Source organism: Platalea leucorodia, assembly GCF_965183815.1.
Source record: "Platalea leucorodia genome assembly, chromosome: 8".
NCBI classification, from domain to species: domain Eukaryota; kingdom Metazoa; phylum Chordata; class Aves; order Pelecaniformes; family Threskiornithidae; genus Platalea; species Platalea leucorodia.
The window spans coordinates 193240-220702 of NC_138830.1; the positions used below are offsets into that span (position 1 = coordinate 193240).

Below are 27463 nucleotides of genomic sequence, written 5' to 3' on the forward strand. Positions count from 1 at the left end.
GCTCTGCAGAGCAGTCTCCTTGCACTGTCCAAGCTGAAATGCAGAATTAAAAAAAAAATCTGTTCTTGGGGATGAAGAATCATAAAACCATAAGCCCGAAAGGGACCAAAAATCATGAAGAAAAACCTTTTCTCAAAGAAAAATTCTTTGTGAACATATCTGGCATCCTCTTTAAGAGATGTTCTGTGATCTTGCACCGTGCTTCTGGGATCTTCTCTCTTCGTTGTGGCTTATAAGATAGCTTTAAATTAATGATAAGGAAGCTATTCAGGGCATGGGCTGTGCTGAGGTTCACAGCTTTCATTCTGAATGAGAGAATAAAGTAAATTGATATTGAAAGCAAGGAGGGAGAAACAAACACAGTCAGTAAGCCTATAAAAGTCTTAGCCAATTGCAATGGCGAGCATCCTGCTGGTGAGGGTGACCTTGAATGAACTAAGTGGGATAAAGTCATCAGCCTGGACTGACGGCTGAAGAATCAGGCTGGATTCCAGCAAACTGAGAGAGCAGATTCCTGACAAGAGTCTTCTGAGCTGTGGCAATGGCTTCTCGGTGTCGGAAATGTGGACAACAGGTGCCCAGGAATCCACCTTTCACTGCTGTCCGGATAACAGAAGGAGAAATGAAATCTTATCATGATTTTATAGGAGGATGCGTTAGACTGGAGCGCATGGCGAAGAAAGGTATGTGCAGCATCTTTAAAAGAAAAAACATCTTCTCTTAATGGTAGCTGCATTGCATTTCTAGGAGACTTGCAAAAAGAGATTATTGTTCTAATGCTTTCTCTGAGGATTCAGTGGTAAATAAAGACAACCGGCTGGATTTGGATAGTAACTCAGGTATGAGTGCATCATTTGACTTGGCTGTATATTTCTGGGATATTTGCAGTGATTTTTACCTAGAGGATGTTAAAATGAATGCTAGACCCATTCTGAATAAATGTTTATTTCATTCGGGTGTTAGACACTGGGGTTTCTGTATGTGTCTGGAGCAAGTATTTGCTGCACAAGTAAAATACCTTTTTGAAATGAATGTAAGGAGATGGGGCAGTGGGTATCATGACCCAGCTGACCCTGTCGCCCTGTGCTCCTAAATTACTGTGTAGAAGGTCAGTATCTTTCTCACTGTAAAGATTCTGGTTTTACTGTACTCAAGCAGAAACTTGGACTATAGAGCTTTTGTGCTCTGTGTGAGTCAGCCTGGCTGCAGGGCAGCGTTCCCCTCTGAGTGGGTCGCTAGCATAAGATGCTGGTGTCACGGCAAGTCGTGCTAATTGCATGTTAACTCTGAAGTGGAGTGATGGTCGTTGAAATCTAGGCTATTGATTGTTTAGTCATATATCAAGACTGCTGAATCATAGAACGCTTTTTCTCTGTGTGTCGATTGAGAGAGAGATTAACCAAGGATCCCTTTGGTGCCATTTGCTCTGTCAACTTGAATAGATACTTAGCAAACCTCAAATCCAGAAATTTATAACATGTTCACTAGTACGTGACAAAAAGATCCCCAAAAGTGTGCAGTATGATTGTACTTTAAAGTTTAATTGTTTATTATGATTTAATTAGCTTTTCAGCAAAGAGAGTTGCATTCAGTCTGGTAAATCGAGAATATTCTGCAGAAAAAGAGGTGGACCAGAAGCAGGTCATCTGCTGGCAGCTACTGCTTACACATTGGGGTTTACAGATGCTTTCTTTAATAGGGCTGTAATGCACAATGCCAGGGTTTGAAAACTGCAAAGCCAGTCCATTGTACCGCTGCTTCTGTTGGCCATCTATGCACGCCGATCTCTGGGCTCAGTGCCTACCTATGCGTTGCTGTATTTGGCTGACCTTTCGGTGACACTGATGTTTCCAGTTGCACTCTTTGTAATGAGGCATTCCGAGTTCAGCGTAGCATGGCAGAAATGTCTGGTATCTGAGTAAAAGACAGAACAGAATTGATTAAAGTTCCGTCCCAAACCCTTGATCGGGTGCTTCCAGGTTGCTTACGGCTCTGGGGGCCCGCGGGCCCGCTGGAGACAGAGCTCAGGCATCTGCTGTGCTTTTTCTTCCTGTAGGTAGAGAGGGGAGGACACTGGTAAGAGCTTTGCCATGGTTACTGTTCCCAGGGAAACACCTTCCCTGCCTCTCACGTTGAGAGATGACCTGGCATAGTATTATGGGCAGAAATCCCTTGGAAAATCATTTTCTGCTAGAGAACAGATAGTGTGTCAAATAATCTGAGCCTATTGCCATTTTGTGAGGCAGAAGCATCTTTGCTGCGTTTGTTTTAAATTAAACCAAAGAGGCCACAGGAGGGGCAGAATTTGGGTTATTGCTAGGGACGGGGTGCCTTCAGGCGCGTGCCTTAGAGCTGCGCGAGCTGTGAGGATACACCAGTGCTGAGTCTGCACGCGGCGACCGTGTTAAAGGGGGCTAAGGAGCTGGTAAGGTGGCACAGCAATCCATACCATCACCGCTGCCTGGGTTCTCTTCTCCTGCTCTGAACTGACTGATCCTGTGCTCATCTCTTGTCTTGTCTTGGCCTTAGTTTTCTCACCTGTAAAGTAGAAGCAGTGGGAGTTACCTGCCTCCATGGTGCATGCTGATGATGTAGCTATGACTGTCTTGTGAAGATGAGACCAGTTTCCCTTTGCAGTAGGTGCTGCATAAATACAAGGGAAGGAAGATGATCTGCCCCAGAGGACTTGGGCTCTGCCTGCCCTGTCTTGCTAGTCCTTGGCTACTAGCAAAGACTTGTTGACAAAATCTAGGGGTGGATGTGTGCCACCTTCTCAGGCTGGCTCTGTCTGAACATAGTGGCAATGCAGGATCATGGATCTCTGTGGCATGTGCTTCCTCGGTACTTTAGGCACTCCAAGGTACGGAGCATTTTTCACATACAGACCACATCTGTCGAGCCCTGTGAATATTCTGTGGCAATTTTCTCTCTTGTACTAAATATTGTAACTAGAAGAGATGGAAGGCATGCAGGTAACTAGCTACAGCAGAAGTAGAGGCCATGTGGTTGCAGTCAGGCCTGCAACGGCCTGCAGGTAACCTACCTTTGATCAGCAGTACCGCACAGCAAGCGGCGCTGTGCCAAGCTGATCCAGTTCCTGGATCGTGCAGATTCAAGGCTTCCTTTGAATCAATGTGATTTGTTTTGATGAGTGGTTAAAAGTGTGGTTGTAGTCTCCTGTTCATGTAGAGAGATGAAAATAGTGAATGCTTACCAGAAGAAAGTGCTGCTGTGAGGGGGCAGTTGAAGGGCAGTTTCCCTATGGCCATGCGATGGCTGCTCAGAGCTCCACAGCCCTGGCTCCCTGCAGCAGGCAGAGGAAGGACCTTGCTGTATGAGCTGGGTGCTGAAGTCCTCTCTGGGGTCTGATGTACAAATGGTGTTATTTTGAGTACCAGTAGGTGACCTTGAGACTCTCTGGGAGTTGCAGCTCCAAGGTGCTGTAGCTGACAACCAAGAGGAAGGAGCCCCCAGAAAGCCAGGCGAGAAATGTGGCATGGACTCCGGTCCAGAGCTGACCCTCCTTGCAGCGCTCTCAGTTCCTCACAAAAGAGATACCGAAGCTGAAAGCAAAGCATAGCCTCTTGTCATGAAATACGTCATTCTTGGAGAGTGGCTCATGTGCCTTTTCAGCACCGACGTGACTATTCATGTCACGCAGCTGCTGGTTCGCATCTTCTATGCTTGAGGACACCTTCTGCCAAAATGGCTCCCTCTGTCCCCAGATGCTCTTAATTAGCCTGCCTTGTTGCAATGCTCGAGTCCTCCAGTGGGACCGCACAGCTGCTGGGGCTCAACATGGATGGGTGAGCATTGGCTGGTTAGACTGCTTCTGCATGCTGTGGAGCCTGAGGCTGCATGCAGATTCTATATTTTTAAGTGAATGAATGTGGAGTTTTTATCTGTGCTCAAGGCTGGCGGCTGTGTAAAACAGGGTGACGAATCTGCAGACACTAAGGAGTATGCAGTTCATTACTGAGGCTATTCAGGATTTTGCCGTTGCTGCAAAACCAGGCAAGATCCTCCTTGCCAGCAGGATGGGGACCTCTCTCTTGTGTTAACTCTGATTTTGTCCTCCTTTAGGACAGAGGGATGCCGCAGTTCTGTCTGTCCAGCGATCATGAGCACTTTTTCTCAGTCCTACTGCTGCGTCTCTCTTACCGCTGGAAATGAAAAGCAGTTCTTCAGATCTATCTGTTCAGGGAGGAAAAGGGACTGAAGTATTGGAAATGGCTTTAGAGCAGTTAAGGATTTAAAGATAGAAAATTACTTCTGTGGCGCTATGTCCAGAAGGAAATCCCATCTGAATGAGATCAGGCTGAAACTTCTTGGACTTTTTGGAGCTTCTCCACCTTCAGTAGTGAAATAAATGAGAAATGCTTTCCTTTCCCACATGGCTGACCTTTCTACTAAGGTGCTGGTTACTGGGGAAAGTGACTCTTTCATGTGAAGACTGAAATCTGCAGTGTAGGTGGAAGGTGTTTCTAAGCCCCTTGAGACTCAGTCACAGTGCCTCCTTGTGCGTGGCTCAGAATTTTCCTTGGTTTATTTGCATTCAGTATCTATTCTCCTCTTCAGTGTAAAACGCTACCTAGGGAACCTGGGATAAATTGTTTCAGCTGGCTCTCACTGCAAAGAAAATAGCTAAAATAAAATATTCTGCTTGCCACAGAGGTTTTTCTAAGAAAGGATCCTTATCTTAGATGCTTGTGTCTCTCTTCACCTGTTCCCATTGATGTGCAGCCTCCTCTGCTGCTATTGAACAACACTGAACCCTGTTTGCCTAATCAGAAAAGGCCAGAGAATGGTGATGAAAATAGGGAAGGCGTAGCTTGATTTCCATTTAAAAAGAGTTTTGAGAGATAAGTAGTACTGAGAAGATCAAGAGAACAAATTCTCAGAGGGCAAGTTATAGCAGAGGCCTTCTGGGTATTTATGTTTTTCTCTTCCTCCCACGATGCCACAACAAGAAACAACTCAGTGAAATGGAAAAGCATTAAACATGGATAGACAGATTGCTGTAATTGGTAATGTTTTGTTAACTTGTGGGACTTATTACCACAAGATAATAGCTCAGTTGCTTTTTTTTGTATTGCCTAAATTGTAGGGTAAACTGTCTGGGGAGAAGATTTCAGGGGAAAATGGTGCTGAATGTACTGGGAGGTTGGAGAGCATCTGTGCGGAGCTCTCACCCTGGTTATGCCCACGGAGCTTATTCTCCAATTTCAGCCAGTTCTGCTGCTTCAAGCCGTCCTTAAAGGCCTATTTCTGCTACTGTGTTATCTTGTGCATAAGTTCTGCTGCTGCTTTATTATCTGACCCTTGCTGTGGATTAGCCTCCCCAGCGAGGTTTCTAAGTCACGGACTCTCCTCCTTCACCACCTGGACGTTATCTAGTAGAATTACTGGTGCTCAGGCATAAAAGAATGATAAATAAAGCTTGGCTGTAGCAGCCCAGCTTCCTATATATGCATAGTCAAACTATGCCAGGTGTCTTGTTGCACAAATTTCTGATCCTATTAGTTCATTCCATTTCTCAAGGGCAAAAAAAAAAAAAATCCTCCAGGATTTTACAATAGCAAGAATTATTGACCAAACATTTATTTTTTCACCTTTTTCTAAGCCAGGATGTCTCAACAACTTTGTTCTGCACAGAGACAGCACTTCACTCATATTCGGAACCTGTTCCTGTGAGTCATTAAATTGGGGATTGCTGAGTTCAGCCTATTTGTCTAAACTCTTGAGTCACTGCTTTGATGCAGCGTGCTGTTGTGGGGGGCCTCTAAGGAGCAAGGGTCTGCATGGCTGAAGATCTGATTATGAAATTGGGATGCTGTTAATTAGTAAGGTCATCCTCTGCTAGCATTGGGAAGAGGTAAAGGAATGGGATGCTTTTCCATTTTCCCTTGACTTTACCACTAGACTAAAGAAGAAAGATCTGCCAGAGGAAGGATGAAATTGGGGGTAGTTATCAAATTTTTAAATCAAAATCGCAATAAGAATCAATGGGCTGGAAATTACAGTGAGAGCTTTGAAACACAAGCCCGTTTCTTTGTGTTAGGCCAGCTCCAGGGGAAGCAGTGGATTTGCAGTTGCCTGGAGTCTTTAACATAAGATTAAAGAGCTTTCTAAAATGCTGGTTTAATCCAATTTCTGTGAACTTCTTGTGTGTTCAACAAGTCAAACACAATGAACCTAATGGTCCCCCCTGGTCCTGCAGTGAAAGAATCTGGGAAGGTGATCTCTGAGTTAGAGGCACCTGGGTATGAGCCATTTCTTGTCATGCTTTTGGAGAGCCATACCCACAGGTGAACATGTGGGGTCAGATGCTTGGGTGGTGCAAGTTATTTCAGTGAAATGGGGGTGTATTTTAGCAACTTAGGATTAGGTCCTTGAATTTTTTTTTTAAAGTAAACTTTGATATGTATTGCAGATACTTACCAGTAACAAAAACTGAAACATCAGTATTACTCTGTTCCATATGGTGTATGCTGGTGGGAAAATACTTGGGTAGTAAAAAATATTATTCCACTGAGAGAGACACAACTAAGCCTTTTGAGCTTGGCAAAGACATTTTACAGATGCACGCTGAAATTACCTTTACTAATTATGCAAATGAAAAAATGTCTGACACTTGTAAATCGAGTTTATGAAACTGGAAGTGCTGTCTGATGAGCTTTCCTTTGAGCATGCAGTGGACTGAGAGGAATTTCTTGGTGCCCCTTCTATGGCGAGTTCATTCCTCGGCTCAGGAGTCAGCATAGGTTAGCCATTTACATTCATTTGCAGAGTAGCATTTAGTCTTCTGACTCCACAGCTGGATCTGATACTTGTGCAACATCTCTACGCACAGGGTTAAAATGACTTTTAGAGCGTAATCACCTGGCATGTTTATCAGCCGCTTATATGGATGGATGTGATGCTTGTCCATAAGGCTGTGGAGCTTCTCCCAGCTCTGCTCCTAGGCAGGAGGGGTCCCTGCAGGAAGGCTGGGAGGGCTGCCCCGGAGAGGATGGACCTTGGCTGGGGGCTCTGCTGCCTGCCGGGGGGCTCTGCTGCCTGCCGGGGGGCTCCCGCCGGCGGTGAGCGGGGCTCGGGGCGCAGCCGGGCTGTTGTCCCTTCACCGGCCGCAAGCAGAGCTGGAGCTGAATCTCCCACCCACATCCTCCGCTGCAGACAGCAAAGTGCGTCTGGCATGGGAGATGGATTTTGATTGTAAATTGGTTGCATGTGGACATTTTTATCAGTATAGGCAGCAGAGAGTAACATTACGCACGCACTACAGCTGGTAAATTCATTTGGTCAGCATGCAGTTTGGGAGAGGTTGGGGAAAGAGCGCAATGTAAAAACATGCTGTGCATCTTGCCGCGCTCCTAGTCTGCCTTTATCCACCTCGCGCCTGTCTGTAACACTGCGGGGTCTTGAGCGCTCACACGGATCTTGTACCTGGGACGGTGATGCTCTGCTTCGATTTGGCACTTATCTGTAGCTACATATAGAATCCTGTTAGTTTTCTCATGCTATACTATAAACGTTGTGATAGTTTGTGTTGGTTGGCTGATGGGGGAAGGATGGAAACACTGCAGGTGTTATCCTTAAGGCAGATTCACTCCAGTAGCCTGTCTGTACAGACAACTTTGATCTGCTCATTTTACAAGTGGGCAAAACTGAGGTTGGCTGGTGACCTGGATTCCTCTCCCTGTGCCTCAGTTTCCCTATCTGTAAAATGAATGACACTTGTCTCTCTTTAGCCTGACTGATGGCAGGACACGTAGAAGAAATAAGATGTTGCTACTGCATCGTGCATCCTAGGCAACAGCTGCTGTGCTGTGCCCCAGGTAAAGAGTGACTTTTGCCTAAAGTTACTGAGCTGCTGAGGTTTGTGGTAGGAAAGGGACAATTTTATCAATAAAGCTAATGCTAAAGTCAGACCCGGTATTGCTTCAGACGCTATAGATGCCATGTTAGCATTGTCACACCAGTGTGAAAGCACGTGTGTACTTGCTTCATCCGCCCCGTGAACTTGTGTCTGGAAGAATTTGTTGCACTAGATATGTAGAACTGATTATACCCTGTCCAAGAGCTGGTGCCATGTTTCCAACAAAATTCCTAGGTCTGGCGCAGTCTTCTCCTTTGTCTTTAAATGACAGTACTGCGCTTTGGTGTGCGCCTGTGCCCTCGGGACAGTACTCCGAGGCAGCTATTCACAGCAGTGGTTTCCCTTGGCCCTGAATACTCTACTATTTAAAGTTATTTTAACGAGAGCCCTTTCCACGCCTTAGTCTGAGCAAGTGAATCTGTTTTGTCCCTTGTCGGGATGTACCTTTATTTGCGCTAAGCTGTGAAAGCCTCCGAAGCTCTAAGGCTGCCCGGAGAGAAGCAGCCAGCTGCACCCTGGGGAGGGTTAAAGCCTGGGCACGGCGCTGTCAGAGGTCTCCGCTGCGGTTTGCGCTGAAGCAGTTACTAAGCAATTTGTGCAGTCTCCTTCAGGATGAGCGTCAGCTCTTTGCTGCGCTGTTGGTTAGATCCCGGACCGCTTCCACGGAAGGCTGCCTCTCTCCATCCCTCCCCTCTGCCTCCTGTGGACTCAATCCCACAGCGGGACTGCAGAGAAGCCAGCCTGCGGCCCGAGGGAGGGCACCCGCTGTGAGTGTGTGTGGGTCCGAAGGGGAGGCATCGCTCTTTGCACTGTGTTTCTGTCGCTTTTTCTAACGGGCACCTGAACCGAGATGCTGGTGACAGCTTGGAGAAGGCTGCTGGCGGGGTGGCTGGGTCTCCTGGGGCAGAGAAGCTGGCTGTGAGCAGTATTTGTCCTGTTACTGAGATCCGTATTCAGAGTGCTGCTGGCAGCAGTGGTGCTGGCTGTGGCTCACTGTTTGTCTCCAATGGCAGTAACCAGGGAAATATTTTTGAGCTAACTGGCCTCTGTTCAGGAGTGAGCAAGAAAACTGTCCTTCAGCTCCTGAGCCGAGTGGTCCCCCAAAAATTACGTGAATAAGCTCTGAAATTATTTCGCTGGATGCAATAGTTCAGAGCAGAGCCAGTGGCTGGAATTTTTCTAAGATACTGTTTCAGCAGTGAAACCGTCTGCTGGCAAGCCCTGGGGAGGAAGGAATGAAGTCTGCGTATCTCTTGATTAGCTTAGTGTCATTCATTGTAGTGAATGTATTTTAGCTTTGCAGTTTGCCACATGAGGTTTTTATTATTCGTGATGGATTTTAACATGACAGTGTGGAAATGTGAAACCTTCTTTTGTTGTGTAATGTTCTCTGAGCAGGAATTTGTGTTCTAGCAATCCAGCATTGTTGTGAAGCATGGATTTTGGGAACAAGATGAATTAACTTTTCTCTGGCAAAAATTAGAAACCATGAAGAAGTGTTTACTACTGAGGGACTAGATAAGGGGCTGTGCCGTGCTGCTGTAAATCTGGATTAATTTCTTGAAGCTGTTGCTGAGATTAGACCTTGGCCTTTAATGCCTTTTATTAGGGAAGTTTCTGTTTTGGGGAGAGCAGGATATAACGTGCCCCCTATAATATCTCAGCATGTGTTCTATGAAATCAAGCAATATCTGTCTCAAAAAAAAAAAAAATTTTGCTGAGCAAATGATGTGGAATGGTGTGTTTCTTTAGCTCTTTGCTGGTTATGGATAGTTCATATTGTATAGTGAGGATTTGTTAATCATTACTGTATCTCTTATGATTTTACAGAAATATTAAACAAGTGTCTTCATAACAGGATGGGATATGAAGTCACCTAAACCCGAGCAGTGAGAGTATATGCTTTAAGAATTTTATATTAGTTTGTATAATTTAGCTTTTATTGGGAATAATTAATCAAAGATTCTTAGATGTGTGCATAAACGTATGGTGCATTGTGACACTAGTTCTAAAAATCCTTGAAGTATGACTATAGATATCTATTTGTACACACCAATTAATTTTTGTAGAATGTACCAACAGTGAATCAAAATACTGGCTTATTTTCACTTTCTTTCCACTTTACTTATGTAGGAGAAAGATTCTGATTTTTTTTTTTTGATTCACCAAGCAATTTTAAGACCTTTTCTTTAAAGACAAACAAAAACATCCCAGCCAAACAAGAACATCAGAAGGCTGTTTTTCAAGAAGTGGTTAAAAGGAAAAAGTGGCAAAATCTGTTTCTTTGCCCAAGGAGGTCTATACCAAAATCTTTTGAAGTTGGCTTAGAAAGCTGAAATAAACTCTCGAGGGTGCGTGTTAGCAGTGGCAGCACCGCATATAATAGTAGCAGGGCCCCATCCTGCCTGCGTTGGTAACAGCCTGCTCGCCAGTTTGACACAGAAATGAGTAATTGCTTTTTAAACTATAGATAGGGCTAATTGAGAACTGTCAGCTTCACTACTTCCGAGTTTTGGGGTTCCCTGGGCTCAGATTTTCATTCTGTATCTGAACTTCCTGGCTGTTCTCTACTATTTTAGATTAATAAATATCTAAATGTTTAACAAAAGAGGACTCCAAGCATATGTACATTTCCTCTGGTTGCAGTGCAGCTGCACATGGACTTAACTTTGCCTTATGCACGTGCCTGAGGGGTCTGCTGGATTAGCAACCACCTAAAAGTCTGGATCAAAAGCCTGGAGGAGGTTCAGGTTTGGCTCCAAAATAACTGTGGTTCACTTGCATTTCCAATGTAAAGAAGGAGCATGCTGGACACTTTGTGACTTGGAAGTCAGTGCAAGCCAGTCCTTGAAAAGTCCTTGCAGTTTGCTAATGGCTGGTGTGATCTTGAGGGTAAGCTAGAAATTTCCCTGTTACGTAGTGGCAATGGTGACCTGCAAATAACTGGGAATTCTAATTCTCCCAGGGCCCCTGCCTCCCTGATGCCTGCCTGCCTGTAGTACTTACCTTCTTACTTGGACAGCTTTCAAATGTCTCCTTTAGAGGTTGCCACTAATGTCTGCTTTAAGCCCCTCTTGAATCTTTCTTTCAGTAAAATTCAAGCACAGGTGTGTGTTAATGGGTTTGCATCTTTAGGGTGGTAAGATTTTCCAGTTACTGCAGCGGCCCAACATACCTACTCAAGAAACTGGAAGTGAGAGGATTTCCAGTTGGGAGGACATGATTTCAGTTCTTTGATATAAACAGCTCTTCTTTCACCTCCTTCCAAGTCAGCCACAGTAGACTCCTAATGTGTGCTATGCCTGCCTGTAAAAACAACTTGTTTAACTAAGGCTGTAACCACTCCTGGAGCATGGGAAAACACAACCACTGAACAGGTCTTTTCAATTTGTGACCTCTCCACTCGTGTAATTTTATGTTAACAGTGAACATCAAATTTAGTCAACGAGATGAACTGAAAAATGCAGTGATCCAAAGTAATTTGAGCAATCTTTGTTGAAAGACTTCAAATCAGAAGAAATGTTTAATGTGCCTGCAGAGCAAAGCTCAGGTAAAGCTGTACGTCCTTCATTAGGCTGTGCAGAATGCTTTGGAAATACTGATTGCAACTTAGCATAACGAAAGGAGAAAACTTCAGAGCAGATCTACTGTGCAATAGAAGATCACATCAGGCACTGGTTCAGCTTCTGCCCAGGTAGACACTGAGGGTCACAGGTTTTTGAGGCCTTCAGAGAAAGGTGTGCATTGCTAACCTTTCCCTCTTTGATGGACATTGTTCAGGAAGGCTTGCGAGGCAATTCTATCCACACCATGGCCTAAATCTGTCCCCTTCTCAAGGGATCAGAGCATTTCAGCAGTGCCTCATTCAAGACAGTTGGAGTCTTGCTCCTGACCTTGCTTGTCCAGATTTCTGCTACATTAGTGTACACAAAGTTGGGTTTGCTGTTACAGTTTAAAAAAACAAACAAACAAAGCACCACTTTAAGGGATACCTCCAAACATGAACCAGAGTTACTTAAATATTTTAGAACAATCTTCTGTCTTTGGAAGGTAGCTAGAAAACTTTGGTATGAAACTTGGTTTTAATGAGGATAGAAATTGCATTTTAAAAACCCACACTTTGTCAGTTTTACAGTTGTGCTTGGTTAGCAAATGATCTGAGAGAAAAGATGGCACCAGTCACCTACCTGTGCTGCATTTTGGCTTTTGCTCTAAGCTGATCTAAGTGTGATTCTGTGCTGGAAAAGGTAGTCCTGGCCTTGCTGTTTCCCACCTCACGCCTTATTAGCACTTGTACCCTTCCAGCTCCTTTGCAGAGAAATAACCTAGATAAGAAGCAACCCACTAAGGAAAAGATTCCTTCACTTTATTTACAATAACTTTTTTCCTGGCTTAGTGTACTGGGTTTGCGTAGCAAGGCTTTGGTAGCAGGGGAGCTACAGGGCCAAGGCCGAGCCCATCAGCGATGGTGGTAGCGCCTCTGGGAGAACAGATTTAAGAAGGTGTGGGGGAAACCAACTGCACCCGGAGAGAGGAGTGAGGATAGGTGAGAGGAGCAGCCCTGCAGACACCGAGGTGGGTGCAGGAGGGGAGGAGGTGCTCCAGGCACCGGAGCAGAGATTCCTCTGCAGCCCCTGGGGAAGCCCATGGTGAGGCAGGCTGTGCCCCGCAGCCCGTGGAGGTCCACGGTGGAGCAGAGACCCACCCGCAGCCCGTGGAGGTCCACGGTGGAGCAGAGACCCACCCGCAGCCCGTGGAGGTCCACGGTGGAGCAGAGACCCACCCGCAGCCCGTGGAGGTCCACGGTGGAGCAGAGACCCACCCGCAGCCCGTGGAGGTCCACGGTGGAGCAGAGACCCACCCGCAGCCCGTGGAGGTCCACGGTGGAGCAGAGACCCACCCGCAGCCCGTGGAGGTCCACGGTGGAGCAGAGACCCACCCGCAGCCCGTGGAGGTCCACGGTGGAGCAGAGACCCACCCGCAGCCCGTGGAGGTCCACGGTGGAGCAGAGACCCACCCGCAGCCCGTGGAGGTCCACGGTGGAGCAGAGACCCACCCGCAGCCCGTGGAGGACCCCAGGCCGGAGCAGGGGCAGAGTGTGAGGAGCCCTCCTCCCCTGGGGAGGAAGGAGCGGCAGAGACAGCGTGGGACGAACCGACCCCAGCCCCCGTTCCCCGTCCCCCTGTGCCACCGGGGGGAGGAGGTGGAGAAATGGGGAGTGAAGTTGAGCCCGGGAAGAAGGGAGGGGAGGGGGAAGGTGTCTGAAGATTTGGGGTTTGTTTTCTCATTACCTTCCTCTGGTTTGATCGGTAATCAATGCAGCTGATGTCCCCCAGTCGGGTCTGTCTGGCCCATGATGGCAGCTGGTCTCTCCCTGCCCCTGTCTGGACCCGGGAGCCGCTGGTTCCATTTTCCCTCCCTGCCCGGGTGAGGGGGGCAGTGACAGCGGCTCTGGTGGCACCGGCCCCCAGCCAGGGTCAGCCACCACACTTAGTTTTCAGTTGACTCAATGTGGATTAACAAAAAAAAAGGTGGTGGGAATGTGCAGAAGTATAAGAGAAAGGATGGGATTTCCTTTCTGCTTATAGCTAGATTTTTAGTTCCACTTTAAAGCAAACAATCTGTAGCACAGCCAGCTTGTATCATCACTGATCTTGCTGTTTCTCTGTCTGGGCTGAAAGAATAAACAAACCTTTTCAAAAAGTACACAAAAGGGCACAAATGGTGGGAAAGAGAAATAGAATTAAAAAAGAGAAACCCAAACCAACAGCTTCTTTCTCTGATGTAATAACTTTGAAGTTCTTTTTGGCCTTTAGGAGGGGAAATGTTTTGCCTAAGGGTTTGCATTGGGAATTCTGGTGGGACAGAATGTTTTCAACTCCTTTAGCCTGCTTAAACCTTATCAGTGAAGACGTGCAAATTTGTCTCCTTCATGTATTTAATTTGTGACATCTAACTTAGCTCTGCTAGACTCTTAGCTAACTGTTGTTGTTCACGGCAAGCAGACGCAGGACTTGGGAGAACATTTGAACTGTAGCTACTTTACAGCTTTCGAACTCTGGATTTGTGTGTTGCCTTTTGGTACTTCTCAAGAAGAACAACACCTAACATTAGGTGTCTTTTCGTGCTCTTAAAATGAAATCTCTGGCCTTGTGCTTAACCCTATCTGACTCTTTTTCATCACATCAGCAGTCTGATTTTTCCCCAAATCCACAATTTTGGTTTGAATGCTGTGAGGGTCATTTTTGACTGAGGTTGTGCAGAGTAGAAGTAGGCCGATGTAGTCTACGACTTTAGCAAAGGTTTTCTTTCACTCCGGGCTGTCTTCCTTCCTTGTGAATTACATATTAGGCTGTCATTAAGAAGAGATGAACCTTGCTCTGGAAATTTGTAACCCATTATTCCAAGATTAGTGACTTCAGATGAGGGACAGAAGCAACCCCCTCCTCCAGTCAACAGAAGGCCCGGCAGTTGTAGCGTTCAGTCACCGAAAAACAAAGAAACCCCAGTGTCCTGTTGCGGCCGGTTGCCTTTGGGTGTCTTTGATGGAGCAACAGGCGCTGCTGTGTCAGTCTGCTCGGCGCAGTCCAGTCTTTCACTCCAGCAGGTCATCTTTCCAACGCAGTTGGAAACCATTAGTTGCCCTTAGCATAAACAAGTTTCTCTCTGCTCAGAGAAGATGATATTCATTGTTGGTTTTAATCAGCTGCTGTTGGCGTAGCTCTGAAGGCGGCAGTCTGCGTGGGCTGTGCTCCAGCCCTGCTGCAGGAATACATACAGCTGTGGTGAGAAATGAAACGGGCAAGTGTGTGTGTGTGGGGGGGGAAGCCCAAGCATGTTTCATTTTTGAGTGAGGAATTATGAAGCGTAACTGAATGGCTTTCCCCTTAAAGATTAGATAGCGCAGTTGCAGCTAGCCTCCCTAGAGATGTGGGGAGGAGGAGAAGCTGTGTCAGACAGATGGCTGTAGTAATTGCTTTTCTTTTCCTCCCCCTTGGTAGAAAACCTCGGGAAGCAAAACTGTAAGGCCTAATTCTTCTGCAGTGAAACTGGTCTCTGCTAGGAATTGAATTTATAGCAGTTTAAGAGGAGAACCAAGAGCAGATGAACTGACTTGTTTCATTTTTTTTTTCCTCTAGTATTGCATCCTTATTTACATCTTAATTGTCCTGGCAAATTCAATTAGCTCAAATAATGCAGAACTGCATGGTATGTGTAAAAAAACAAACAAAAAACAAACAAACAAAAAAAAACCAAAAACAAACAAACAAAAACAAACAAACAAAACAACCAAAAAACCAAAAACCAACCAACCAAAAAACCCCACCAAAGAAAACCCAGCCACTTTGGTGACCCATGTAGGGGATCAGCATTATTTCACATAATACTGTTTGATCAATTAACCTTTTTCCTTTTTTTAAATTTGAGAAGCTATGTGTAACTGCCTTTTCAATTAAAAAGAAATTAAGACCAAAAGAATAATCACACAGAAGCTAGGAAATGCCTGAGTCAAGGTTGCCAAGATAACCATGTTCCAGCCACTTGGCTGGTGTATGTTTTGATAGGATCTTTAGTTGATGGCTCTACAGACTTTCTATCAGAGGGCAGGACTGCTCTGAAGTGACCAGGGGTTGTCCAATCTCTTCTGCAGATACTAGCAAGGTGCAATGAAGCAAGGCAGTTGTTGTCAAGCTCCTGGGGCTTGTTAGCTTCCTAAAACCTTCCCATTGACTTTTGGGTCCCCGTGTAGTGAATTAAAACATGCCTATCATCAGTAAGTTTTTCTGAAGTAGTCTATGAACCTGCAGCTGTTAGCTCAACGTCGGCTCGTGTCAGCCTGAAGCCGGGTTTTCTCAGCGGTGGTGTCTGCCCCACAGGAACACGGTACGCGGCGTCTGCCCACGAGGCCGAGCACCACCTCCTGCAGGCTCCTGGCTTGCAGCGCCCAGGCCAAGGCTACAGAGCCTCCTGGGATAAAGTTAGTGGAAGGCATCAATGGGTTAATGCTGACTAATGCGAGGCAAAAATGTCATGGCTTTAAAACAAACCCAGACCTGTGTCTTTGTTTGCTTTTAAGAATTTTTTCAGGCTTTTTTAGTCAAAGATTAAACACTTCCTTCAGCAGCCCCAGGTAATGTTTCCAAGGACTGGGACTTCTATTGCAAGCTCTGTGCTGTGATGGTGTTATGAATTCATCAATATTGGAGAGCAACTACCTTTAAGCACTGTCCTAGAGAAAAATGCAAGAGGGCAAATGTGACCTTATGTGCTGTTGGCTACGGCTACTGACATTTTGTAGCCACGTGATCCGATTTGCCATTTGGGCTCATGAGGCACCTTCCCTTGTTTCCTCTGATTTTCTCAGTCTCCTGCTAGTTTCTTCAACTACAGTTTCTTTTCCCGGCGTGTCAGTGTGTGAGCTATACTGACTGACTTGAATGTGTGATTCCTAGTCACCAAGCGTATTTTATACCACCTTTCTCATCATGTGGACGTCTCCTGCTGAGTGTGGGTTTTACAGCAAGTCCCACGTGGCTCGTCTTGCCCAGGCAGGGGATTTGATGAGAGCTAACTGGCACTCTGCAGTTCTTTTTTCTGTTATTTCATCTTACCCTTACACCACAAGATTCTTTTGGTAGAAAAAGGACATTTAGAAACCAGAAACCTCATATTTTTAGAGCAAGCTAATAAAGCAGCTGTATGAAGGGGGGAGGAAATTTCTGTTTTGCTCAAGACTGGTTGATATTAATGATGCCTTCATATTGGCAACCATCAAAAGCAAACTAGTGTACTGGCAGGTTTGTTACCCTGGAGGGAGGAGCAAGCCTCTGAGAGGCTAGAGGTGGTGGCACGTTTTCTAGAGCATTTTTCCCTTTCTGTCGAGCCTCCTTGTGTTTGTCTCATCCATTGTAGAAACCTTTGCTCCATTTTTGCAACTGTTTGATGTAAGCTTGGTCCTGGTCACCCAGACCTGAGTGCGCCAGTCTACCTGTGGGACTGCACAGTTGTCACAATATCTTTGCAGCTTCTGGATGCTGAAATCAGCTGTATTTTCTTCAATGGATGCTCCAATGTTTCTCGGTTCTGAAAGTCCAAGCTCTGTTTTAATTATTATTTTGATTTTTTTTTTTTTCCCCCACTTCTGGGGTGGCAGTTTTCTTGCTTTTTTTTGATTCATCTATAATCCCCTCTAAACACCCATTTTTCTCTCTTCTGCCTCCACCTTGCTGCCAACCCGTGGTTTGAAAAGGGCATATCTATTACTATTCTGGTGATTCAGAAGCACTTCAAGTAGACTGTCTGAAGGATGCTAGAATCTTTGAGCAACACTCTGGGGACACTTGTCAGTACCTGTTGAGAATTGTATTCATAGATTACAGGACTTTTTTTTTTTTTTTTTTTTTTTTGCTGGTCCCTTGGGTGCAGTATTTATCTGACTCTAAATAGGGCTATGAACATGCTGTTCTTACGCAGCTAGCAGAGAAATCAGGCTTATGGTGTTCTCTGCTTTCTAATAACCTTGTATATTCAAAATGATTTTGTTTTGCCTTTCCTTTTGACTCTACAGTTTCCCCCACAGATCCCATTCTGGACATGCAGGGGGGAAGCTGCAGAGTAAAAAAGGAAAAACGTAGCAGGTTACCGTTATTGTTTGCTTTGGGAACGTCGATCTGCCTCTTTCGGTTCCCTCAGAACCTGGAGCGCCACGTGGCTGTTGGCTGGGATCTCTGTGCTGCCGCCAAACAGATAATGAATCGGCATAAAACTCTCTCTGGCTGGGCTGGGGAGGAGGTAAACGCGGCACCTTGGGGTGGCAGCTATAAACTGCTTCGTGGGTCCTCTGACCTGCCCGCTTTGCCTGTGGCAGATGCGCAAGGCAGGTGACGCTGTGCCAGTTCACGTCCTTCCTGTGCACAAAGATGTTGTCAGAAGGGGATAGAACGGAATCTGGGAATCCTGATGTCTAAGTAGTAAGGACTTATGGATGTTTGATACAGAGACAAGAAAAAGCTGTGGGAGAAGAATTGCTCTGTACAATTGTACAGAATTGCTCTGTACAACTACCTGAAAGGAGGCTGTAGCAAGGTGGGGGTCGGTCTCTTCTCCCCAGTAACAAGCGATGGGATGAGAGGGAACGGCCTCAAGCTGTGCCAGGGCAGGTTTGGGTTGGATATTAGGAAAAACTTCTTCACTGAGGGGGTGGTCAAGCATTGGAACAGGCTGCCCAGAGAAGGGGTTGAGTCTCCATCCCTGGAGGTATTTAAAAGACAGGTAGACGTGGTGCTGGAGGACATGGTATAGTGGTGGACTTGGCAGTGATAGGTTAACGGTTGGACTCGATGATCTTAAGGGTCTTTTTCCAACCTTAACGATTCTATGATTCTAAGGGGTGAGATTAATGCTGCAGCATGGTACTCGGCTGCCTTCAATAACGTTGGCTAGGGTCAGTAGTATTCCCGCGGGGAGATCGGGAGGCTGTTCAGTCCTTCAGTGACCGTGTGCTGCATCGAAAGCAAAGCCCACAAATAGGATTGCTAGTTATATTTGTAAAGGCATAGAATGGAAATTGGTTCTGTGTCCCTAGCTGTTCAGTGGGCTTTCCTTTGAGACACTGAACATCACTTGCTGAATATGATGTACTGAGTTTAGCTTTACTATTCATGTCAATGGATTCCCACAGACCGTGACACTGAGTTATCTCAGCTCTAGCATGGCTACAGACGGAGAGACTCAAACAATGTTACTGTTTTAGCCTTTCTGTTGCTCTGTCTAGAAATTTGCAGGCTTTTGTCCTACTTTAAAATCAGTTGCAAGTGAGCGCCCTGCTGATGAAAAGGTCCTAATGGCTGTTCCCGTCCTGGAGAAGGACTCTCTTTCAGCACCTGCAGAACAAATACAGCATAGAGAAGAGCATACGCTTCTTGAGTGGAAGAGACCAGCCCTGTTCTGGCTTTGTGCAGTCTTTGGTCCCTTTGGTCTGTTTGCTATAGAAGTCTTGTGAAATCTAGTCATGAGGGTCATGTTGAGAGGAAGGACATGAGTCTGTTTTCCCCAAGCAGATTTCAGAACGACGTCAGCGGTACGCGGGCAGATCATCCACCAGCGGCACCCTGTGTCGCACGGGGCACTTCTACAGGTAGATGTGTGTTGCTTTCAGCAGTTCTGCCGTAGCAGCGGAGGCTGGAGGGAAGAGCATGTGGTCCAGACAACCCCTGCGCTGCGGCTGCTGAGCAGCAGGGTAATGCATCAGGGCACAAGGTTAAGTTGCCCTGATGTCAAGGCAGAGATGAGGTAGATCCCACTCTTGATTCCTGCTCTGTGAAGTCTGGAGACAAAAGCAAACACTGAGCTGGTGTCAGAGTGTATTTGCACCTGGCGGAATGACCAGGATCCCTTATCTTACAAGCTGTGCCAATCAGCCAAGAGCAACAGGGCTTTGTAAGGTTTCTTGCCATCCCAAGCAAAGGCAAATTCTCTTGGTTTGGACAGGGTCATCTCTGGAGGTTAAGTCATGGGTCCGTGTGTAAGATGCTGTTGCGAAGCTGTGTTGGCATGTAGTTTTCATTGTTGCAGTTCTGGTGCATTGGGGTGGGGAGAGGATGTGGTGGTTTTCCTACGAAGGCTGTGTCTACCTTCTGATGTGTTGTGATCTCCCCTGCATGTTCAGATTTTGACTGAGAGAATGAGCCACAGATCTAAGTTGTCCCACTATGCTTTTTGAAACAAACTGTTCTCTTCCCTACCTGCAGCCCCCACCAGTTCAGGAGATCTTGAGTCTCACCATTCTCTTATATCTATGTGCTGTACCTGGCACAGACTCAGATCTTGGACAACTCTTGGGCTCTGCTCAGGTGATGAGAAAGGTAGCATAAAACACATTTGGTGACTAGGAATCACACATTCAAATCAGTGAGCATAGCTCACACACTGACACACAGGGCTCTTGGGCTATAACTGTGTGGCTCAGTGCTCTGCAAACACTGGGCTTGGTGATCTCTGCTCAGAGTGAAAATAAACTAGTCTGCGTCAAAAGCTAAGCCTTAGCTCTGCTCGCTCTCTGCAACAGTGTAAATACATGACCATAGCAGTAGACTGAAATGACAGTAAGTTCTGTGAACATGACTGAAACCAAGCTCTCTTTAGCTGTGGTTTGTTAGTCTGCTCTTTGCCACCTGCAATGTCAGGAATCGGAGAAGCTGATAGTGGGCCGCACAAGCACAATGGGAATGAGGGTACCACATAAAAAACGTCAGGCATTCTAGTTTGACTTTTCCCCTTTTTCGTTCAAAGGGAGGATCTGCAGCGTCAGCCCCCCTGAGATGTTCTTTCAATTGCTTGGAATTATTGCCTTGTCTTTGTGCATCAGCCAAAATCTGTGCAACTTCTTCCCATATTGTGTGTCACTGTCTGTTTAGGAGAGGGCAGTGACACAAACACTCTGGTTCATTTTGTCTCAAGGCATTGGTGAAGTGTTTGAAAATGAACAGAAAAGTTTCCAAGTGACATTGGGTCATTTAAAACCCCAAATCCCTAGTTCTGGAAAGGATCAGAGCAAATGGCTGACAAGAAGACAGAGATGGTATTTTGGGCAGCAGACTAGGATGCAGGAGAAAGAAGCTAGTTTCTACCCTCTCTGACCTCCCTCTGTTTCTGGACAGTTTGTTTAAAGCCAGCTGCACCAAAGTATTTCAGTGCCTGCATTGTATTGACATCAGTGAAGATCTTGGTGCTTAAATAGGGCAGCTACCTGCCTGTAGTCTGCTCCATGGTCTGTCTGCACCCCGCGTCCTTCCCTCCGCTCTTGTCTGGGCAGTTGGAGGTAAGCCGTACAAAGCCAGGACTGGTGGCTGTTCTGTAGCGGTGCAGTGGCTAAAGGCCTAATTCCAGTAGGTGCTATTGTAACATAAACCTCGATCCCGCCAGTTGAGCTGGCAGGTATTCCCCAGTAAATGTTGCTGGTCTAGACTGGGGTGAAGAGTGGAGAGAACGATTGGGTGCACCTGTAACAGAAAGAATCATAGCTCAATGTGAGACTACAGTTGCTGGTCACTCAATAGATCACACACAAAAATTGTGGTGGTTTTTCCCCAGCTGCTTGCCAAGTTATTTTTTTAACTTTTCAGTGTTTACTTCAAAAGAACAGGCTTTGTTTTCATGAGAAGAAAGCTTCACAGCCCCTTATTTCCTCCTTTTACTATGTGTTTGCTTGTAGCGGAAAAAGCATCAGCAAAGGAAACAGTGCTGAATTAGCTGGTTACACACAATCCTCAAGCAGAGACCAGGGAGTTCAGGGTGGAACATGGCACTCTATCTGAAATAGAAGTTACTGTTTCAAAGACTGATAAGGCTGCTTTATGTGGGAGGCCAAATGCAGTGGCTTAATATGGAACATGAAGTAGTAAGGAGCAGGCTGTCGGCTTGAGCAAACCTGTAACACGCTCTGGCAAACCTACTGGAGCTGGCTTATGAAAAGCTCTCTCTGAAATCACAAGGCAATAAATAAAGTAAGTAGGCTGAAGATGAGACTCTGTAAGTATCATAAACTTCTCCGTGATAGCCGTATAACAGCTGAACCAATAGTCAAGCCAGGCTCTTTTCCTTTGGGTGTCATCTTTGTTTTGCTGGGTTCTTAAAGGATGGAAAAATTGTCATTAAGGTTTTATTAACTCACTGAAGATTTCTGTTTTTACTTGCACAGATGAAATCATGCAGCAGGAGATACGGCCGCTGGTTGCAGTGGATATAATAGAGCAGCTTCACAGGCAATTTGCCATCTTGTCAGGTAAGAAGTTCCTGGTAATCACACTCCGGGATTCTGCTGGAAATGTATTGGAATCTGTCATGCTAACTGTCACCTTTCAGCTCTGTACAGCAGTTGCAATAGTATTTTTATATTGCTAATGAAAAGTGCTGTTACAATCAGACATTCACAGTGTATGGAACTGATAAATGCCAACTTGCTGTGCTTGTTTTTCTTAAGGGAAGTTAATTTTCAGTGCTCTCCACAGTGGGGTGGGGGGCGGGAGGCACAGATTTAGAGGGTAAGAAATGAAACAAATCTTTCTGTACATATCTTTGCACAAATGTTCAAGCGCCTTGTTTGTGGGAAAAGATTTTGGTCTATCAGGGAGCTATTCATGACCTTCCCCCTCTTCCTCATTTGCCTTTGTTTTAGAAGTGATTCATTTCTAAAGTGTAAGGTTCTAATCTTTTAAAGATTTTATTATTACATATGTCTTTGTTTGCCTGAAGTTTGCAGTCACACAAAGTGACACAGTTCCTGCCCCGAATAAATAGCTGATATTGAAATATTTGCCAAATTATTTAATACGCTTATTTCCAATGCTGTAGAAGAGAAATCCTTATCTGGGTCCTAAAATGGCCTCTGCTGTTGACTGCATGGCCTCTGGCAACTCCTTTTGTCTCTGTTTCCACCTGTTCTGCAAATAAGGGAATGAAGAATTTACTTTTCTTCTTCCATATAGACACAGAGTGAATTATGAACTTGCAGAAAATACAGAGACGGTCATAAGGTACTCTGGGACAGCCTGTCCCTCTCTGCTTGGTGGAGAGGAACACTGCGTACACAGTGCAGAGAGTACAGAGACCCAGCTGTGCAGACTATCAACTCAGCAGGCCCAATCCTTGCTGCATCTTCACATTTTGAAGTACACTCCAAGCTGCCAAATGAAATCCAAATCTTAAGTTACTCAGAATTCTTTATGGGGCTCTGAGTATTAAAACTTAATTTTGGAGGTTTCTAGGTAGCATCTTGTGGCAGTTTCATAAACTCAATAACTAACTGTGTTGCATTCGGCAGAGGGTATTGCCTGAGCAGAGGTGGAGCCAGCTGCCTTCTCGTCTGCAGTAAAGCATCTCAGGGTCACATCTTCCTAGAATTCCTGATAAACACAAACCTCCATGCAGAACAGTGTCAGCAACTGTATAAAATTGCTCAAACCTTCTGCATCCCACTGCTGTGCTGGGTGCAGGGTAACTAGGAAATGCTAGCGTAGCATCTGTCCTAAGACAATTTTTGTGGGGTAATGTTGCAGTATTCTCCCTTGGCTGTCCAGGCATTCGCCTGCATACCACGTGCTTGCTATAGCTCTGCCATGCCAAACTGGAGAGGATAGGGAGTAACTTGGTGTTATTAAGTGCTCCACACCTGACTGCCAGAGATGTCAATGCACAGATGCCACAATAAGGTCTCAGAAGCATTAGGTGCTCAGGGAAAGCTGGGCACTCTTTTCCCTTAAGGTGGTAGCTGCTTAACAGAAAAAATAATGACTGATGGGTGGGAGTTGATAGTCTCTTAATCTGGGGGCTGTTGTCAAGTTTGAAACCAATCCTCACTTAAAAAACTCCTTCAGGAATGCTACTCAGATCCCTTTTATTAGAATATTTTAAAGTCAGCTTAGCACTAAATACAAGGAAGGGAATGGGGAATGGAATCACTGTTCAACTCCTTCTGTGTCTTGATGTTAACTACAGTCAGATCACAACTGGGATGCTTGTCTGCCGTTTGTAAGCAAGAAAACACTCACCAGTTGGTCTCTCTAGAATGCTCTGCTTGCTTTTTCCCCTCACCAGGCATGCAGAGCTGCTAAAACCAATATTGTTTTCAAGGCCTTCGATTTAACTGATACACGAATGCCTGAAAACACTCATATCAGTGTAAAGAACATCATGCATGTTGAGAATTCGGTGCCTCATATGCAATGCCTATCCAGTAAAATGTGGAGGACTGCTTTTCTTAAACCCCATTGCCTTGCAACATTTGAGACCATTAATAAAAGCTATATATGGCATGTAATGAGCAACTTGTAGAAAGTGGTTTACGAAACAGGAAGAAAAACCTGTTTCCAGTTCCAGCTAGAACATTAAACATGGCCCAGAAATGTCACGGGTAAATATAAAAAAGCATTTTCATGTTCCTTTATGGACTCATCATTTCAGCAGTGCCTGTATTCTCACCTGCTATTTTAGCAAATTCAGCTCTTCATATTTGATCTAATTCTTTTATTCTTGGAAGCGATGAAAAAAGGTTTAAGTAGTCTTATTTAAACATCAAGGTACTTAAAGACTTTGGAAATAACTCTTCATAGAAGACAGGGCTGAGGGGCTTGCTTGTTTGGAATCGGCAAATAACTGGTTCATCAACATACAAGTACTAACAACAAATGCCAAAAGTGAGTGAAAAGGTGTCTTTCATGCCCCCATCTACAAAAATAACAAATCCCATTTGAAGAATTTTCAGGCTTGTCTAAAATCTCCTCGGTACAGTCCAGAAATAATATCCTAATAAGAAACAGGGCAGTATAGTTCATAGTTTCTAAGTTGATTTCAGTCTGAAGTTTACAGCTAAATTTGGAAACCTGGGTGCCTCCACTCCGAAATCCCCATGGCAGCCTGTGAAGATGATCATGAACATAAAATCATCTACTCAGAGATCCCTTTAGCCCAATATCTTATTCTGTTGGTGACCAGTGGTGGGTCATAAGTAAAACATAACAACAGGAATCTTCCTTACTGTCCCTTTATTGCCTCCTGCAAACTGAGGTTTAGGTACAAGCCAGAAATGACTGTACTTTTCAAAAATGCATTTCTCTAAATAAGTGTAACTTTCTTTTTCCTCGAGCAAAAGATTGGCTTTTTCGTCCAATGAAAACAGATCTGGGCACTCTCCTGCCTCATTTCCCTTTATTAAAATGATTCACACATAAATGACTTCATTTGATTTTGATATCCCCCTCCCCCCCCCCCCCCCCCGATGGCTCTGCAGCTTTTCTTTAAAGCATGCTGCTTTTCATTAGGCTCAAGCAACCACAAATATTTTGGTGCTTCGGTGCTTGCCTACATGGAGACTGAAAATCTCCTGATACTTAGCCCATCTCCTGGTTTTCCCTGCTGATAGATTGCAGCTCAGTAGCCACTGTCTGAAAAACCCCCCTCTGCTCTTTGGCCCCATCACCGTGGGCAGTAAAAGACACTCCCAATGTACTTGAGGAGTGTTTTGGGCATACAATATATTTTTCTGAACAACTTCATAAAAATAGTATAGGCTGATTTATACCAGTTGGGGTTCTTTCTTTCAGTCTGTAGGCTGCTGCCTCTGGAGGGCAGCTAGCCACCTCCTCCATGCACGCACGTGCAGAGCTCCGAGGATGTTAGCAGTGGGTATGGTTTGTGCTACTCCATGGCCTCCAGCTTTGTTGGGCTCTCCTGTTCAGTCCTGTGAACCCCTAATCCATTTGTCCAGTGATAATGAAAGTAACTGGTTGACTGTTGCAGAGTTTGTTCTAAATTAATATTTATTTGGTTAATACCAGCTTGTTATTAACAGCTGGCAGCTGAGGCAGATGTAGTGAAACAATAATATTCCCTTGCAGTAAAGCAGAAAAGAAAGAGTAGAGCGATTGAAGTCAAAGGCTCTTTGTTTTCTCTGGACATGACTCATTAGAAACACTTTCCTCTACTATTGCTGTGTACAAACCTCTTGGAGGATCTGATGGTCTTGCAGTCTCCAAGCAGATGGCAGGAATGATGTAACAGGCCTAATGAGCGTGGTGTTTGATTGTGTCAGGGTCTAGTTATAAGGAACGTATTAGATACCAACAGCCTCCTGTTTGTCCTGGCTGTCTAGCTGCCAGACTAACCAAAGACTCTACTGTCCATGCCAAGAACAGGGAAACTCTCCGAAGCCTTCCCTGGTCTGCTGTGGTCATGGAAAAGGCTGCAGTGTAATGTGACAATGTCCTTAATCACGTAGTTCTCCTTTGGTCATCCCTTTTTCCATGCACTGACCTAGCCCTGCTTAGCTTGCGAGATCTGATGGGAGTATTGGTTCTTGTGGTTAAATTCTAGTTTTGAAACCACTACTGCCTCTTTCCTTTCCCTGAAAACTGAACTTCCAATTATGGGACTACAACTGTGACAACACAGGAATGCACAGCTAAGTGTGTGTGTTTCCTGTAGCTGTTAAGGGAACTAGATCACAAAGTTGGGTAGTACTGAAAACCTGGCTATTCTAACACACACCAGTTTTTACTGAAGAATGGAGAATCACTGGTAAAATACTGTTCCTGTCCTGCTGACAGACTAGTAACCCGCTGTACCAATTTGCTCTTGGAACTACTACTACCCCCTCCCTTTTTATCTGCAGCTTCACAACCTGTTCTTATCTGTAATTACTCTGTCAAAGAGCCAAATCTGCCATTTGCAGCACTAATGTATCCTGTTACTAAATCACAAATTTATTAGACAAGCTGTCATGGAGTGTATTAGCAGAGATTCATTTTCTTTGTGTTCTGCTCTTGTTAAGTCAATGGACTTCAGTGGATGGGAGTCTACATCTGAAGATGGTAACTGACTCCAAAGGCAGTTGATTTCATTTCCAAAGCCTGGAGGGTATTTGGCCATCTGCTTCCTGTTTAAACTCAGCCTTTTGGAAAACCTGCCCTGACCTTGCCAAAAGGACAGTTTGGAGCTTGTGTAAAAATCTAGACCCAGGAAGCATGATTTAACTTTAATGAGAAATTCAGCATTCACAACCCTTAATCAACATGGAAAACCAAAACAACAGAGCATGGAAAAAGCAAAACCTGAGCAAGGCAGTGAAACTTCAGCCAAGATATCACTGAACTCTTCAGCTGTCTGACCCAGGAGAGGAATTGTACCCAGGCCTGCTATGACTAAGGGAGCTCTCTGCATGTTGGCAGACCCAAGCAGTTAGCCTGCATGTGTCAGCAAAATTCGAAAGAAAACTTTCCAGTGCTAGCTGATGAGTTGGTGTCTGTGGCAGGCTGGGGAGGTGCGTACTGTAAACTTGCAGACAAACTTGTGGAACTTCTGCCCATAGACTGTTTGTTGCCTTTTCCCGCCCCCCCCCCCGTCCCCCCTCCCCCGGGGATTCAGCGTATTTGGCAAGCTCTAGTTAGATGTTACTGTATGAATCCTGCTGGTGGTGTTACAAGAAGAGCTGCTGGCTGTGGAATAGGACTTTAGTGTAGCCCCTGATTGTCTAAACCATGGATATTTTTGGTCCCTGGACAGGAGGCAGCAGGTGGGCTAGAACTGGGGAGTAGGAGATTTCCTAGTATCCCCATCGTGTCCGGGAACTTGGCCTGCAGTTGTGATTGCGTGCTGCTTTTACATCAGTCATACCAACATGCAGCTTGAGCTGTGAGAGCTCTCAGAATTCAGCAGTCACACCTCATTTGTCAATCACACCCTTTACACTGCAAAGCAAAATTAAATTTTCTCTGCTGCCATATCCAGTTCTCCCCCATGCGTATTCCTCCCCCAAATACTTCAGCTGTTTTGTTTCTATAGCTTAATTCTGGCCCCATCTTCACTGTAACAGGTAGCCAGGCTGCACTGGCAGCTGGAAAGTCTGTCTAATAGGAGCAACCATGAATGCTGCTTTGTGTCCTGGGACTTGGGGAATGGGCAGACATAAGAGTGAGCGATGGTCCCATTCCCATGCCTTGTACTGCCCTGATGCAGCTTGTGCGCTGTCTCACCTACTTTTCTTTCCCTTCCACATTCACTCGGTACTTCTGTCCTGTCACCCAGGTTCTT

General features: G+C 45.4%; 1 protein-coding gene across 1 annotated transcript in view; it reads left to right on the forward strand.

The window, feature by feature from the left end:
- Nucleotides 1-541: 541 nt before the first annotated feature.
- Nucleotides 542-27463, forward strand: part of MCF2L2 (MCF.2 cell line derived transforming sequence-like 2) — a gene marked incomplete at both ends in the record, with an annotated part of 155881 nt that continues 128959 nt past the window's right edge. The window contains 2 exons of the mRNA XM_082319538.1: nucleotides 542-683; nucleotides 21579-21662. Of these exons, the coding sequence (XP_082175664.1) occupies nucleotides 542-683; nucleotides 21579-21662 (226 nt within the window). The remainder of the gene's footprint in view (nucleotides 684-21578; nucleotides 21663-27463) is intronic.